A 13071-nucleotide genomic window follows, 5' to 3' on the forward strand; every position below is an offset into this window, starting at 1 on the left:
TAAGTCAAGGACTACCTGTATCAAGGATCAAGGATAAGACTATCCTTTCCACTTTAGACACTTTAGACACTGTTTCCTGTGCTTGAGTGGAAATTTTTTTGGGGGGTGGGGGGAGGTTACCCTTAGACTTCCATGGAACCCCAACAGGCTTTTGTAGAACCAAGTTTAGAAAATGGCGGATCTACAAGCCTCCTCAGGCCATCAACACAAGTGTGACTTGGCCACAGTGACCCCACGGCCTCAGGGTGGACTTTGGAAGATGATGCTGCATTCGAAAGAAAACAAAGAGGGAGGGAAAAGCTCTCTGAGGGACGGAGGCTAGTCGGTCGATCATTCAGTCCACTGTGACCTTACTTTTCTATCAGCAGCCAGGCTCAGGAATCCATCCACAATGGAAACAGGCCCCAAAACACAGATACAAAGATCAGTTTAACAGTAACAGAGTTGGAAGGGACCTTGGAGGTCATCTAGACCAACCCCCTACTCACGCAGGAGACCTATACTAGGGATTCGAAGCGCCAAACAACCGACCTTTCTGATTGACAAGCTCAGCGTCCTAGCCACTGAGCCACCTAGATCCTCAAGTCATTTGGAAAAATCAGGACAAGTTATGATTTAGAAAGAACCACAATAGCTGAAGGAAAGGCAGCTGGGGGGAGGGGGGGAGAGTGGAGGGGGTGTCCCGGATTCACCTTCACAAGAACAGTTGTGTGACTTCCACTATCACCAAGTGTGCTTTTGGGGTTTTTTTGCACCAGAAATTTCAATGACATTTTAGCAATTCTACTGAAGAAGAAAGCAGAACTGAATACTGGGGCATATAAGGTCTAATGCTTGCATAAATACTGTAGCTCTGGAAACAGAGGACTGAATTAAGGAAGCTGCGGATAAAATTACAGAGGAAATGACGCTGAAATGAAATGAATAATAAGGCTCCATTCCCCAATTGATCTGCCTGAGGGATATTTTCTAATCTTCCTGGAACTCGCACATTTTTAAAGGCCTGCTTCAAATATCTTTCCAAGAAGATCTAATCAGGCTTTTCACTCCAGTCCATGAATAATTCCACATGCCAAACTTCCTTCCCCAAAAGGAAGCCTTCAAATGTGTTGGTCATCAATTCCCAGAAATCTCTATAGTATGTCAAGGGTGTCAAACTCGTGGCCCACAGGCTGGATGCATCACACGCTGGACATGCCCACTCCCCCAGTTTAGCGAAAGGGGGAAAAGTCGTGACATGTGACGATGCAAGTTTGACACCCCTGCTCTATGTGGATGAGGGTTTGGGGGGGGGGTTTGTTTGTTTGCAAGGGAAATGTGAATACAGATAGTCCTTGAGTTACAAATGTAATGGGAGACTGCCAATTACATTCGTAACCCGAGAATTCGTTGGAATGAATCACGTAAAACGAATGTGAAAACTCCCTGCTTTTTGCCCATGCATTTGCTAATCAAATGGCGCAGGTTGTTAAGTACACATGAGGTACCTCAGGGTGGGGAAGGTTATAGGGGGCTTAGTGATGGAACAGGCCACCTGCTTAAGACCACCCAAGGCCTCCCCTGACCCACTGAGATACCCCATGCTCCCCACAATTGCTTCCCCTCCCCTATCCTGCTGCACAGACTCTCTGCAGGCACTGGGCCTCTGGAGACTCACCTTGCGAAGATCTAGCAAGCTGTCTCCTGTCCAGCCTCTCTACCACTGTTTCTTTGCCTGCTCCCGGCGCTCCAAAAACGGAGCGGTGAGAGAAAAGGGAGAGTAGGACGAGCATACTGTGCTCGGCTTCTCTGACTCACTGAAGCTGCCTGCCACTTCTTGGAGTGGCGGGCAGCCTCTGTAAGTCTCCCCCAAGGGCTGCCAGTCTCGGTGTGGAAAAGTGTTTGCCTGCCGACGGAGGGCTTTGGTGCAGTGAAATCGCATTGCTTCAAGCCTCAAGGTCATCTAGTCCAAATCCAGGATCCACTAGAACAGGCTGGCTGGGGAATTCTGGGAGTTGAAGTCTACAGGTCTTTAAGTTGCCAAAGTGGGATGTCCCCGCAATTGAGTGTCTTTATTTCTCTGACAGAGTAATTATTGATCATGTTATATGTCTATTATATGCTGGGCTTGGGAATTCTGGGAGTTGAAGTCCACACATTTTTAAATTGTTAAGGTTGAGAAACACTGGACTATGGGTAGTCCTCCCTTAACAACTGTTTATAAAGTTTTGACAGTCCCCCTAAAATGGTACTTTTGACCTGATTTTTTTAAGGCACTTAACAACCACTCAACAATTTTTTTGCCAGTTTCTGGTATTTACTTCTAATTTCTGGGTGGGAAAATTCTCATTGGATAAAATAGATTTGTTTAACAAGCATAGCATTCGCATAACGACCGCTGCAAAAAAGACTGTAAAACCAGGCATAAAGTCACATGGTGACCCGCTTAACAGCTGCCATGACGTACAACCATAATTCTGGACTCGATTACAATTGTAAGTCAAGGATTGCCTGCATACGCTCCATCATCTCTGGACAGAATAGCTACTGACCATGTAGAATTCGGCGAATTGAAGTCCACAAATTTTAAAGTCACTGAGGGTTGAGAAACACAACAAGTTCTTTCTGATGTCTAGAATGGCCCCATTTCCTTGTGGGTTTAAACTCCCTGGTTCTGATTCTGCCCTCTGGGATAACAAAGATTAAACCTACTGTCTTCCGTAAGACAACACTTTAAATATGCGAGTATTGCTATCTACAATCTCTCCTCTGTCACCTTTTCTGTAGGTTAAACATAGATCCTTCCCTATGTTTGTATCCTCTGAAAATACTCCAATTTGTCAAGGTTCTCTTTGAACTGTGGCGCTCACAACTGGACACACTATTCCATCTGAATAAAGGAACCAAGTTATAAAAGTGAAAAAAAAGAAGAGAGCAGAAAACTTGTAACTCGCACTATATTTGTCTCTTGTTTGTGCAAAGAGACAAAGACAAAGAAGAACACATAAACACAAAGATAGGGTTTTTTTCCCTAGTAGTTACATTTACATGACTTGTTAACTATTAACTTTGGTTATGGGTTTTGTATGCGTCGCACAAATCCAATCTGTTAACCTTGGTTAAAGGTTTTGTGTGTGTATGTCACACAAACCCAGCTTGTTTGACTAGTTTTTGTCATTTAAAAGTAAACAAAAGCAAATCCAGAAAATGGATTAACTCAATAAGCAGGATAGGTATATTATTGGATTGCAGCCACACAGGGCTGAATTAAGGTCAACGGAGGATACCCAAAGCATAGCCCAACAATGGCGTCCCTTGACAGAAGGGAAATTCTTATGCTATGACGCAAACGAGTATTATATCTGACAGTTTCAAACCAAATGTTGAAATTTCATCACTCACCATGCCAACGAAAAAGATTTTTAACAATGCAGATTAAAGCTGAATAGAGCAGATAAGGACAAAAAAATTGAGTACAGTTGAATGTGGCAGTAAAAGAGTTAAGGACATGATAGCTCGGGGGAAATTGCTGTGGTTCCCCCTTCTCACCTCACGTGCTTACTCTGCCTAATAATGGTTAATCCAAGGCTGCAGTCATATATCTGCAGGAGCTGACCAATAAGATATGAATAATGTACTCAGCATTTATATGGCCAAATCCACTTGCACAGAAAAGAGAAGCAGGCAGAGCAAGGTCTCAAGTTTTAAGGAAAAGTCTCCCCAGGCCCTCCAAGAATATATTATACTCAACAGGCACAGAAAATGCCAGCCTTTGCTATTCAAAACTTGCCAGCTTGTAAACCTACTGTAAATCTACCGCAGAAAAGGTTCCTATTTTTGCCTTAGGGAAGTAAAACTGTTTACTCTAAAGTAACCATAAATCTCCACATAATTTACTCCCCAATTTAAATTCAGATAGAATTTAAGCATATGCCATCCTTTAAGCTATCACTTACATTTCTGCATAAAGGTGAAGGTGCTAGTCGTTCCCGACTCTAGGGGGTGGTGCTCATATCTGTTTCAAAGCTGAAAAGCCAGCGCTGTCCGAAGACGTCTCCGTGGTCATGTGGCTGGCATGACTCAACACCAAAGGCGCACGGAACGCTGTTACCTTCCCACCAAAGATGGTCCCTATTTTTCTACTTGCATTTTTTACGTGCTTTCGAACTGCTAGGTTGGCAGAAGCTGGGACAAATAACGGGAGTTCACCCCGTTACGCGGCACTAGGGATTCGAACTGCTGAACTGCCAACCTTACCTGAACATTCCTAAAAGAGGCCAACTCACTGTGGTAACTCATGCAGAGAGGCACCCATAAGCCTCCAAGGAGAAAAAAGAGTTCTGATGTCTAGCTGATTTGTCAATTACATCTTAATGTAACTGCATGATGCAACTGAAGTTGCTTTTTCAAGCTACCTCCTTTCTCAAACAATCTTGTAGCCAGCTTGTTAGAGCAAACATATTTGTGGTTCCCAAGGCCCTTTAACAATTAGTTTCCATTTACTGTGATTAGCCTTAATACTTTACAGCAAAATTGGGGTATGACTAGGTTCTCTTTCTGAAGCCAAAATTTAAAACATGATTTTTTAAAAAATTAGCATGTTCTCATGAAGCAATCCTTCAAGGCAGCATCTGCACACCCATCAGTCAGCAGTTACAATGGGCCCTGCAAGAGCCGAGTTCCAATTCTCTATTTGCCTCCAAGAGTACTGAAACAAAGTTCCCCTGATTAGTTGATTTTCATCCCACGTTTATTGATTTATAAGTAATTCAAAGAGCAAACACACACAATACTGCTTCTTCCTCCTATTTTCCCCTACAACAATACTGTGAAGTGAGTTGGACTGAGAAGTGACTGGCCCAAAATCATCCTTTTCTGCCTGGTTTCTAGGCCAGGACCTTAACTACTACACCAAACTGGCTGTCTTGGCCTTCCTCACAATGTTGCACTCTTATGTAATGATAGTGGGAGGAAATAATCCACAGGAATGAATATCAGATTCCTTGGCTCACTCTGATGAAACTCTGTTTATGCTGCTTCTGGAGCAGGGGTCTCCAACCTTGGCAACTTTAAGACTTGTGGACTTCAACTCCTAGAATTCCTCAGCCAGCAAAGCTGGGAGTTGAAGTCCACAAGTCTTAAAGTTGCCAAGGTTGGAGACCCCTGCGCTGGAGGGGATTTGGGAATGAGCAGAATGGAAATACTCATGTATTTATTTATTCGATTTCTACAGCCAAGCAAAAAGATTCCTTTGCCAAAATTTTGCTTTGCTGACTCACTAGGAAAAAAAACTTCAAGATCAAGCTTGTTTTGTGTGAAATACGGGAATCAGGAACAATGCAATTGGGATTTTAGATTCTAGCATGTGACTGAAAGGAAACAGAAATGAGTAACAGGGTGATAAACTCAGTCATGCGTTTACTGAGATCCAGGATCAGATATTCTTCTACTGCATTGTCCAACCTCTCACCTCCCATCTAAGAAAAGAAGAATGGCTCTTCTTTTATAAAGTTACCATGGAATCCTCATATTAACCACCCACATTAAAATAGCAATTTACACTTATTTTAAGCTCAAGCATGTTCCTACACATTCAAAGTGTTTTCTAACGCTGGCTGCAGAAGGCAACGGACAGCATCCGCTTCAGAAGAATGAAACTTTTAGTCTTGCATTTAGTATCCGTCAGCGAGCAAAATAACATTTCTACTAAACTAAATAGGCCATCCTTCCAAGGCAGCTGGCAAAGGATAAGTAACGAAGAAACTACGGTAATGAAGATCAAATTAAGATAAATAATTAAAAAAGCAAGTCAGTTTTGCATGTAAGCATTTTGGCTCCTCTGGGCATGCAATGAGTTTCTTTCCCATCAAGCCAGGAAGCTGTTTAAAAAAAAAAAATTGCTTTATTAATTCCAGCATTTTTGCCTTGCCTGGAAAAATAAAATCCCCATCAAGATTCTATTCAAATTATAATCTTCAAGAATCTCATAAGCGTATGAGCCTATATTCAGTGCAATGCAGGTAGTCCTCGACTTACGACCACAATTGAGCCCAAAATTTCTGTTACTTAAAGTGAGACATTTGTTAAATGAATCTTGCCCTGTTTTACAACCTTTCTTCCAATAGCTGCTAAGTGAATCATTGCAGTGGATAAATTAGTAACCCTGTTGTTAAGTGAATCTGGCTTCTCCATTGACTTTGCTTGTCAGAAGGTCGCAAAAGCAGATCACGTGATCTTGAGACACAGTAATGGTAGTAAGTATGAACCAGTTGCCAAGCATCTGAATTTTGGTCACATGATCATGGGGATATTTCAAAGGTCAGAACTGTGAAAAATTGTCGTAAGTCACTTTTTTTCAGTGCCGCTGTAACTTTGAACGGTCATTAAATTAGCTATTGTAAGTTGAGGACTATCTGTCGTTGCTAAAACAGAATCTATGTAGTCCCTAGGAATCAATCCCAACTTGATGGCACAAATCATCAGTAACAATCAGAGGTAGAAAAAAGAAGATGCTATTATCTGACTAGGGCAGTGTTACTCAACCTTGGTAGCTTGAAGATGGGTGGACTTCCACTCCCAGAATCCCCCAGCCAGCGCTGCTGGCTGGGGGATTCTGGGAGTGGAAGTCCACCCATCTTCAAGCTACCAAGGTTGAGTAACACTGGACTAGGGCAAAGGTATAGAACAGGGGTGTCAAACTCACGGCCCATGGGCCAGATACGTCATGCACTGGCCACGCCCACCCCCATTTTAGCGAAGGGGGAAAAGTCACGATACATCACATGACCTGACGCCGCGGATTTGACACCCCTGGTATAGAATGTTAAATCTCTTATTTAGATACCAGTTCTAAATTAACACCTGCTTTAAATTACTTTGGATGTCTGTGCACTGAGTCTTATTCCAAAGAAGTATGTTAGATACTGGGCTGTTAAGTACTTTGTGCTAGTGTTGCATTTATTAGGCTCTGAGCACATTTTATGGGATTGGTTTTTTTTTTTTTTTTTTTTTAATTTGATTTACATGCCGCCCTTCTCCGGAGACTCAGGGCGGCTTACAGTGCGTTAAGCAATAGCCTTCATCCTTTTTGTATATCTATACAAAGTCAGCTTATTGCCCCCACAAACTGGGTCCTCATTTCACCAACCTTAGAAAGGATGGAAGGCTGAGTCAACCTTGAGCCTTGGCGAGATTCGAACCCTGCAGTAAATTGCAGGCAGCTGTGTTAATAACAGGATGCGTAGACCACTGTACTATCAAGGCTCTTTTTTTGGTTTGCGGTTCTTGTGTTGATGCTTGCCTTGCTACGAACCACACCTTGATCAAAACGTCTTGCCATCATTATTGGGGATTTCCAATTCTGCAAAAGCAATCGAAGGGGAACATTACTATTTCTAAAATTTGCAAGAATGGAGCCCCTCTACTAAAGCAACCCCGACACATTTGACAAAAGCCAGCCTTGTTCCAGACAAAGCACTATTCATTAATGGAAGCTACCACCATAAAACTCATCATCTCTGCTCGCCCCAGCAGTTTTAGCAGGGAGGTCATGCTCTGGTTCCTTCCGTTAACAATGTCATCCCGTTAGAATCAGGCATTGTAATTTACAGTGCTTACCCTGTGGAGCTCCATCTCTCAAGAGATCTGGATGGCTTCCACCTTGTTAGCCTTTTTTGCAAGGCACTCAAAGCCTGGCTATTCCTCCAAACCAGGGGTCTGCAACCTTAAATACTCAAAGAGCCATTTGGACCCTTTTCCCACAGAAAAGAAAACACCGGGAGCCACAAAACCATAGTGGGCATGGCCAACTCAATGTTATTCACTTCCACCAGTCACATGACCCCCCCCCTAGCCACACCTACCCAGCTGGTCATTAGGACAGAGAACCAGTTGTTAAAAAACACTGGGAACCACAAAATCCTTTTGACATCTCTCTCTCCCCCCTCCCTGTATCTCTCTCTCCCACTCTCTCTGAATCTCCCCGACTCTGCCCTGGCTGCTTCTCCATCCTCCACCATCGCCCTTACCTTCTCAGGCCAGGTGAGGAGTAACTGGGAGGGGAGGGCGAGGGGCGGGACCAGCTAGTGGTGGGATCACCTGACATGGAGCCAAAGCAGAGGGTCCAAAGAGCCGCATGCGGCTCCGGAGCCACAGGTTGCTGATCCTTGCTCCAAACCTTTGGGCTGGAAGGTTCATGTGAAGTTTTTATTATGAGGCCTAGAACCTTCTGTTGGCAACCTCAGATGTTTATTATTTGGTCTGTTCTAAACATTGGCTTTAATTATGTAGGCCAGCTAGAGTCACTGCTGTGAGATGGACAGTCATATAAATAATGTAAACACATAAAGAAGAGGATGGGCAATAGTAATCTAAATGCTCAACAGTCCAGAAGGAAACTAAGCTGTTGTTTATCTCTACATTTGGAGAGAGCTCTGCTCTAACAGATAAGCAAGAGATCATTTAGGGCATCCATGAATGTAGAAATCAGCTGACACCCTGCAAACACGTGAGCAAAGCATAACAGCAGTAACCAGCTTTCCTCTGCTGGTACCCTCCCTTAGCAAGTCGCAATCAAGGAGAGACTCTACCTGAATTAAGCTTAGTTGGCATTAGAAGATTGGAAGATAACAGAGTTGGATAGGAACTTGGAGGTCTTCTAGTCCAACCCTCAAGCAGGATACCCTATAATATCTTAGATCCCTGACTTTGCCTTTTTAAAATCATTTTAGCCAAATGACAAGACCACATGGCAGTGAATTGAATTGTGTTACGGGGAAAGGAGGCTTTTGCTCTTAATAATAGTATAATAATGTAGGAATCTATATTAAAGACTAATGGATGTACTCTCCAAATGGAGCCTCCATGGTAGGGAGCAGTACATTGTCCAGGAAGCCAAGCAACTGGAGTGTCTTGACCATCTGCATGCCACCAGTTGCCCAGAGTTAAAAGCCCAGCGCTCTGATATACCCCCATTTCTCCTCATAAGCCAAAGTTCTCATCTGTAATCAAACAGAACATTCATATTTAGAATTAACAATTACAAGAAAAACAGGCTAGGGATGAACAGTGAGAATTGTTGCAAACCTCACTTGGGCTCAAGCAGCATCCAACAGATCTCTAGTCATGGTGTTGAAATACATGAATCTCCAGCAACGTCAGCATGATGCTCCATTTATCTGGAGAAGATGCAGATCGCTATTAAGGGGTGTTTCTCTCAACCCCCGCAATTTGAAGATGTGTGGATTTCGATTCCCAGAATTCCCCAGCCAGCATCTTCAAATTGCCAAAACCGGGACAGGGTTGTTAAACTTTTACGCCCTACTCATTCATTTCACAACGGTTAGCGCCCTTGCTGGAAAAAACAAGTATCCCTCGATCTGATCCGGCGAAGTTACTTCATCGATCCTAGGCTTCTCTCCTCATTCCTGTTTATCCGCTTCCTCTTTCCAAACAGCTTACTCCAATTTAGCGTCACCTTTTAAAATTCTGGTCATCGCGTCCCTCCTTACGTCTAACTGGGACAAAGCCCGACCAGTGTTATTTATTACTAGTGTTATTATTATTATTACTATTACTATTATTATTATTATTATTATTATTATTATTATTATTATTATTATTATTATTATTATTATTATTATTATTAGTCCGACTTACCAGCCAGGTGCCAGGATTTCCTCCGCCCGTAGCGCCCACACCCGCCCGCTTGGTCCGCCTCGTAGCCCACCAGGGGCGTGCAGATGCCGTCGGCCACCTGCCCCGCCAGCAGCAGCGCCCCCGCATGTTGGGTGCTATAGCCCAGCACCGAATGGAAGTAAACCAGCAAGTAGGTGAACCACATCGAGGCGCACAAGTCGTTCAGGAAATGGCCCACCGAGTAACTCAGCCGGTCGCGAAGGGGCAGCGGCGGCGGCGGCGCCGGGGCGTCCATCCTGCCGGGGAGGCGAAGAGCGAGACGCGGCTCACAGCGCCGGGGCCTGGAACCCGATGGCCCCAGCTGTGCGTAAAAGCGCACCGGTAGGGCGCATCAGCTGGAGCGCGCGGGAGAAGCGCCCAGGTCCGGCCCGGGCGGGAAAAATAAGAAGAATTGTAGCCCCTGAGGGGATCAGCCCAGCCATGCGACCGCAGAGCCGCTTTTATCGCCTCCGGGGAAACCCCCCCCCCCCCGTTGGTGGCCGGCGACGTAACCACTTAGATTGCACCGCGGCGCCCCCAATTGGCTCCGCCCCGGGGCAGATAAGCGCGCCTCCTCCAACGGCCTGGCGGATGGAGCCAATGGGGAGGCTGCTTTGCGAAGAAGCCTCGCCTCAAAAGGAGGGCTCGGCGTTAGCCAGAAGCCGGCTTCGTGTCCTTCGCTCCGCCTTTCGGGTTGGCGAATTTCTCCAGTAAAAGCGAAATCGACTCTCGGATTCAAAGCCAAGAATACGCTAAGGCAGAAGCCTGTCCAAGCTCAAGGATAAAACACCCAGACGCAAACTGAGCAACGTGGTAGATGTCGTAAAGGTGCAGTGAGCCACGTGCAGATCTGTGGGTTGGGGAAACAAAACAATCACTTCATAAACGCATGGCACAACATAGGAGAACAAAACCCATCTGCATTTCAAAGACAAAGGGTGCTCTTTTGAAGATAGCAAAGTCCACATTTTGGACAGAGGGGACCGCTTGGTTTGAACAGGGGTAAAAGTGGCCGTCTGTGTCAAAATTGAATAGCCCTCTCTCAAGAGAGAGGGACAGGGTATGACATCCAATCTACAACACAGTCCTTTCAGCAGTTCCAAGAAGGCTCAACACCCATTTGCGCCACTCAGGTGACCCTGAGATAAACCTCCAGGTGGCCTTAATGATTCACTAAAAGAATGCAAATGACCAGCTGTCTGCAAGAAGTATAAATCCTTCCATTTCCTACCATCCAGTCAGAGCTGAAGAGGCTTCTTGGATGAGAAGCAAAACATCTTCAAAGAAAACCAAGAAAGCCTCTTGAAAAAGCACCTTTGGGACAACCATGACCTGGATGACTGAGAATCTCCATAGACATTTCCTGGATGAATTGCATCAAGGGGGACTCCGATTTGTCGTCAGCCGTTCAGTCATATCCAACCCTTGGCTATGGATCAGCACTCTCCACACTCCCAGCTCCACATTCCAGGAGCTGAATTCCAGAGCTCTCGTTCTTTGAACCTCAAGTTGCCATCTTACCCAAAGAAAGCAAAAGTTCACCTATGCTTTTGCTATCCACAGTTTTGGTCCATTTTATGCCCTATTCATGTGTTTTTAGATTTGCACAGATTCCCCAGATCTTTAGCTTTTTGTTCAGACAGAGACGCCAGGGCTCCCACTCCCAGCATCGTCATAGAGATGGATTCTGGAGGTTGTAGTTCCATGACTTCTGGAGTAGCTGAGACCCCCATGGCCTTACAGCTGGAAATATAGGTAGTCCTGAATTTACGATCACAGTCCAGCCCAACATTTCTGTTGCTAAGTGAAACATTTGTAAGGGACTTTTGCCCCACTTTAAGACCTTTCTTGCCAGTTGTTAATTGAATGCAGGTTTTTTTTTTTTTTGCTTTAATTTATATGCCGCCCTTCTCCAGAGACTCAGGGCGGCTTACAATGCATTAAGCAAGTAACAAGTTGTTAAGTGAGTAACAGCTGTTAAGTGAATCTGGCTTCCCCATTGACTTTGCTTGTCAGAAGTTGCAAAAGGGTATATCACATGACCTCAGGACACTGCACGAGTCATAAATATGAGTCAGTTGCTAAGTGTCTGTCTACTGACCTCGTCAAAATTCGTCAAGCATGAGGATGCTGCAATGGTCATAAATATGGGGAAATGGTCATAAGTCACTTTTTTCAATGCCGTTGTGACTTTGAATGGTTACTAAATGAACTGTTGTAAGTCAAGGACTACCTATAGAGTAGACAGGACTCTAGTACTCATAACTCTACTAGAGTCGAGTCCTCACTTGCCCCTTATGCAAATGGATTTGCTGTGAAAGGCACATAAGCGCAGACCTCATTGAAAAGTTGGTAACATTCTCAAATGGGATTCTCCTAGATAAAGTCTTTTTAAACCTTTTTTCTCTCGAGGCCCCTTTCTACTTTAAAAATTATTCAGCCTCCCCCCACCAAGAGTTTTTGTTATATTTGTACATATTTACCAGACTATATTAAACATTACCATACTGGAGGCTGCACAAGAGCACATCCCATTCTCACAGGGCCTCCGCAGCCTCCGAAAATTGTGCAGGAATGCAGTGTGCTTTCAAGAATAGCTGTTGCTGTCCTTTGCCCAACCTCTTTGACATGCGTGTTATAGGTTCGCCATCCCTGATCTAGGCAGACCAACTACTATTCTGAACATTCTCAGAAGTGCTATCAGTTGCAACGAACCCAGGGGTGGGTTCTAAAATTTTTTACTACCGGTTCTGTGGGCGTGGCTTATATTGTGGGTGTGGTGTGATGGTCAAGTTACAATTCTTTAGGATTTAGCAGAGGTACTGGTCTACCAGGCTTTTAACTGCTTGCAGAGCTGTACCAGTCTACCCATTTGTTCTTGGAGTATTCCGGTCTACCTATTTGTTTTTGGAGATACTGGTCTACCCATTTGTTTTTGGAGACACCGGTCTACCCATTTGTTTTTGGAGACACCGGTCTACCCATTTGTTTTTGCAGACACCGGTTTACCCATTTGTTTTTCGAGCACACTGGTCTACCACCACACTGCCTTTTAACACTGATCAGCTGTAGGGCGGCTCTTTGAAGCCCCATGGCAAGAGTTTAAACAGTTTTTTTTCCTTCTAGCTGATCAGCTGGGACTCGGGAGGCAGTGAACAGCTTGGGGGTGAGGCCAAATAAAAAGTAAGAATAATGCAGGGGGGGGCAGGAGGGCCCAGCTTCCGAACAAAAATAACCGGTTCGGTGACATCATATCATCACCGCTACCGGCTCGGCAGAACCGGGCCGAACCGGGAGGAACCCACCACTGGAAAGTACCCCGCAAAATATTGGAATCTAACTCCGATATCCTTAACAAAGGTTGACTCCGTGCATCATCCTGAAGCTGGCTCTGCTCCACTTTTATGTTCAGCGAAA

General features: G+C 44.7%; 1 protein-coding gene across 3 annotated transcripts in view; it reads right to left on the reverse strand.

The window, feature by feature from the left end:
- MFSD12 (major facilitator superfamily domain containing 12) overlaps positions 1-10123 on the reverse strand; it is a 41204-nt gene extending 31081 nt beyond the window's left edge. For all 3 annotated transcript variants that reach the window (XM_070943666.1, XM_070943671.1, XM_070943678.1), the window contains exon 1: positions 9637-10123. In XM_070943666.1, the coding sequence (XP_070799767.1) occupies positions 9637-9910 (274 nt within the window). In that variant the 5' untranslated portion in view covers positions 9911-10123. The remainder of the gene's footprint in view (positions 1-9636) is intronic.
- Positions 10124-13071: the final 2948 nt, after the last annotated feature.

The sequence above is a fragment of the Pituophis catenifer genome, unplaced genomic scaffold, assembly GCF_029215685.1.
Source record: "Pituophis catenifer annectens isolate HBS135680 unplaced genomic scaffold, rPitCat1.0.hap2 SCAF_1, whole genome shotgun sequence".
NCBI lineage: Eukaryota > Metazoa > Chordata > Lepidosauria > Squamata > Colubridae > Pituophis > Pituophis catenifer.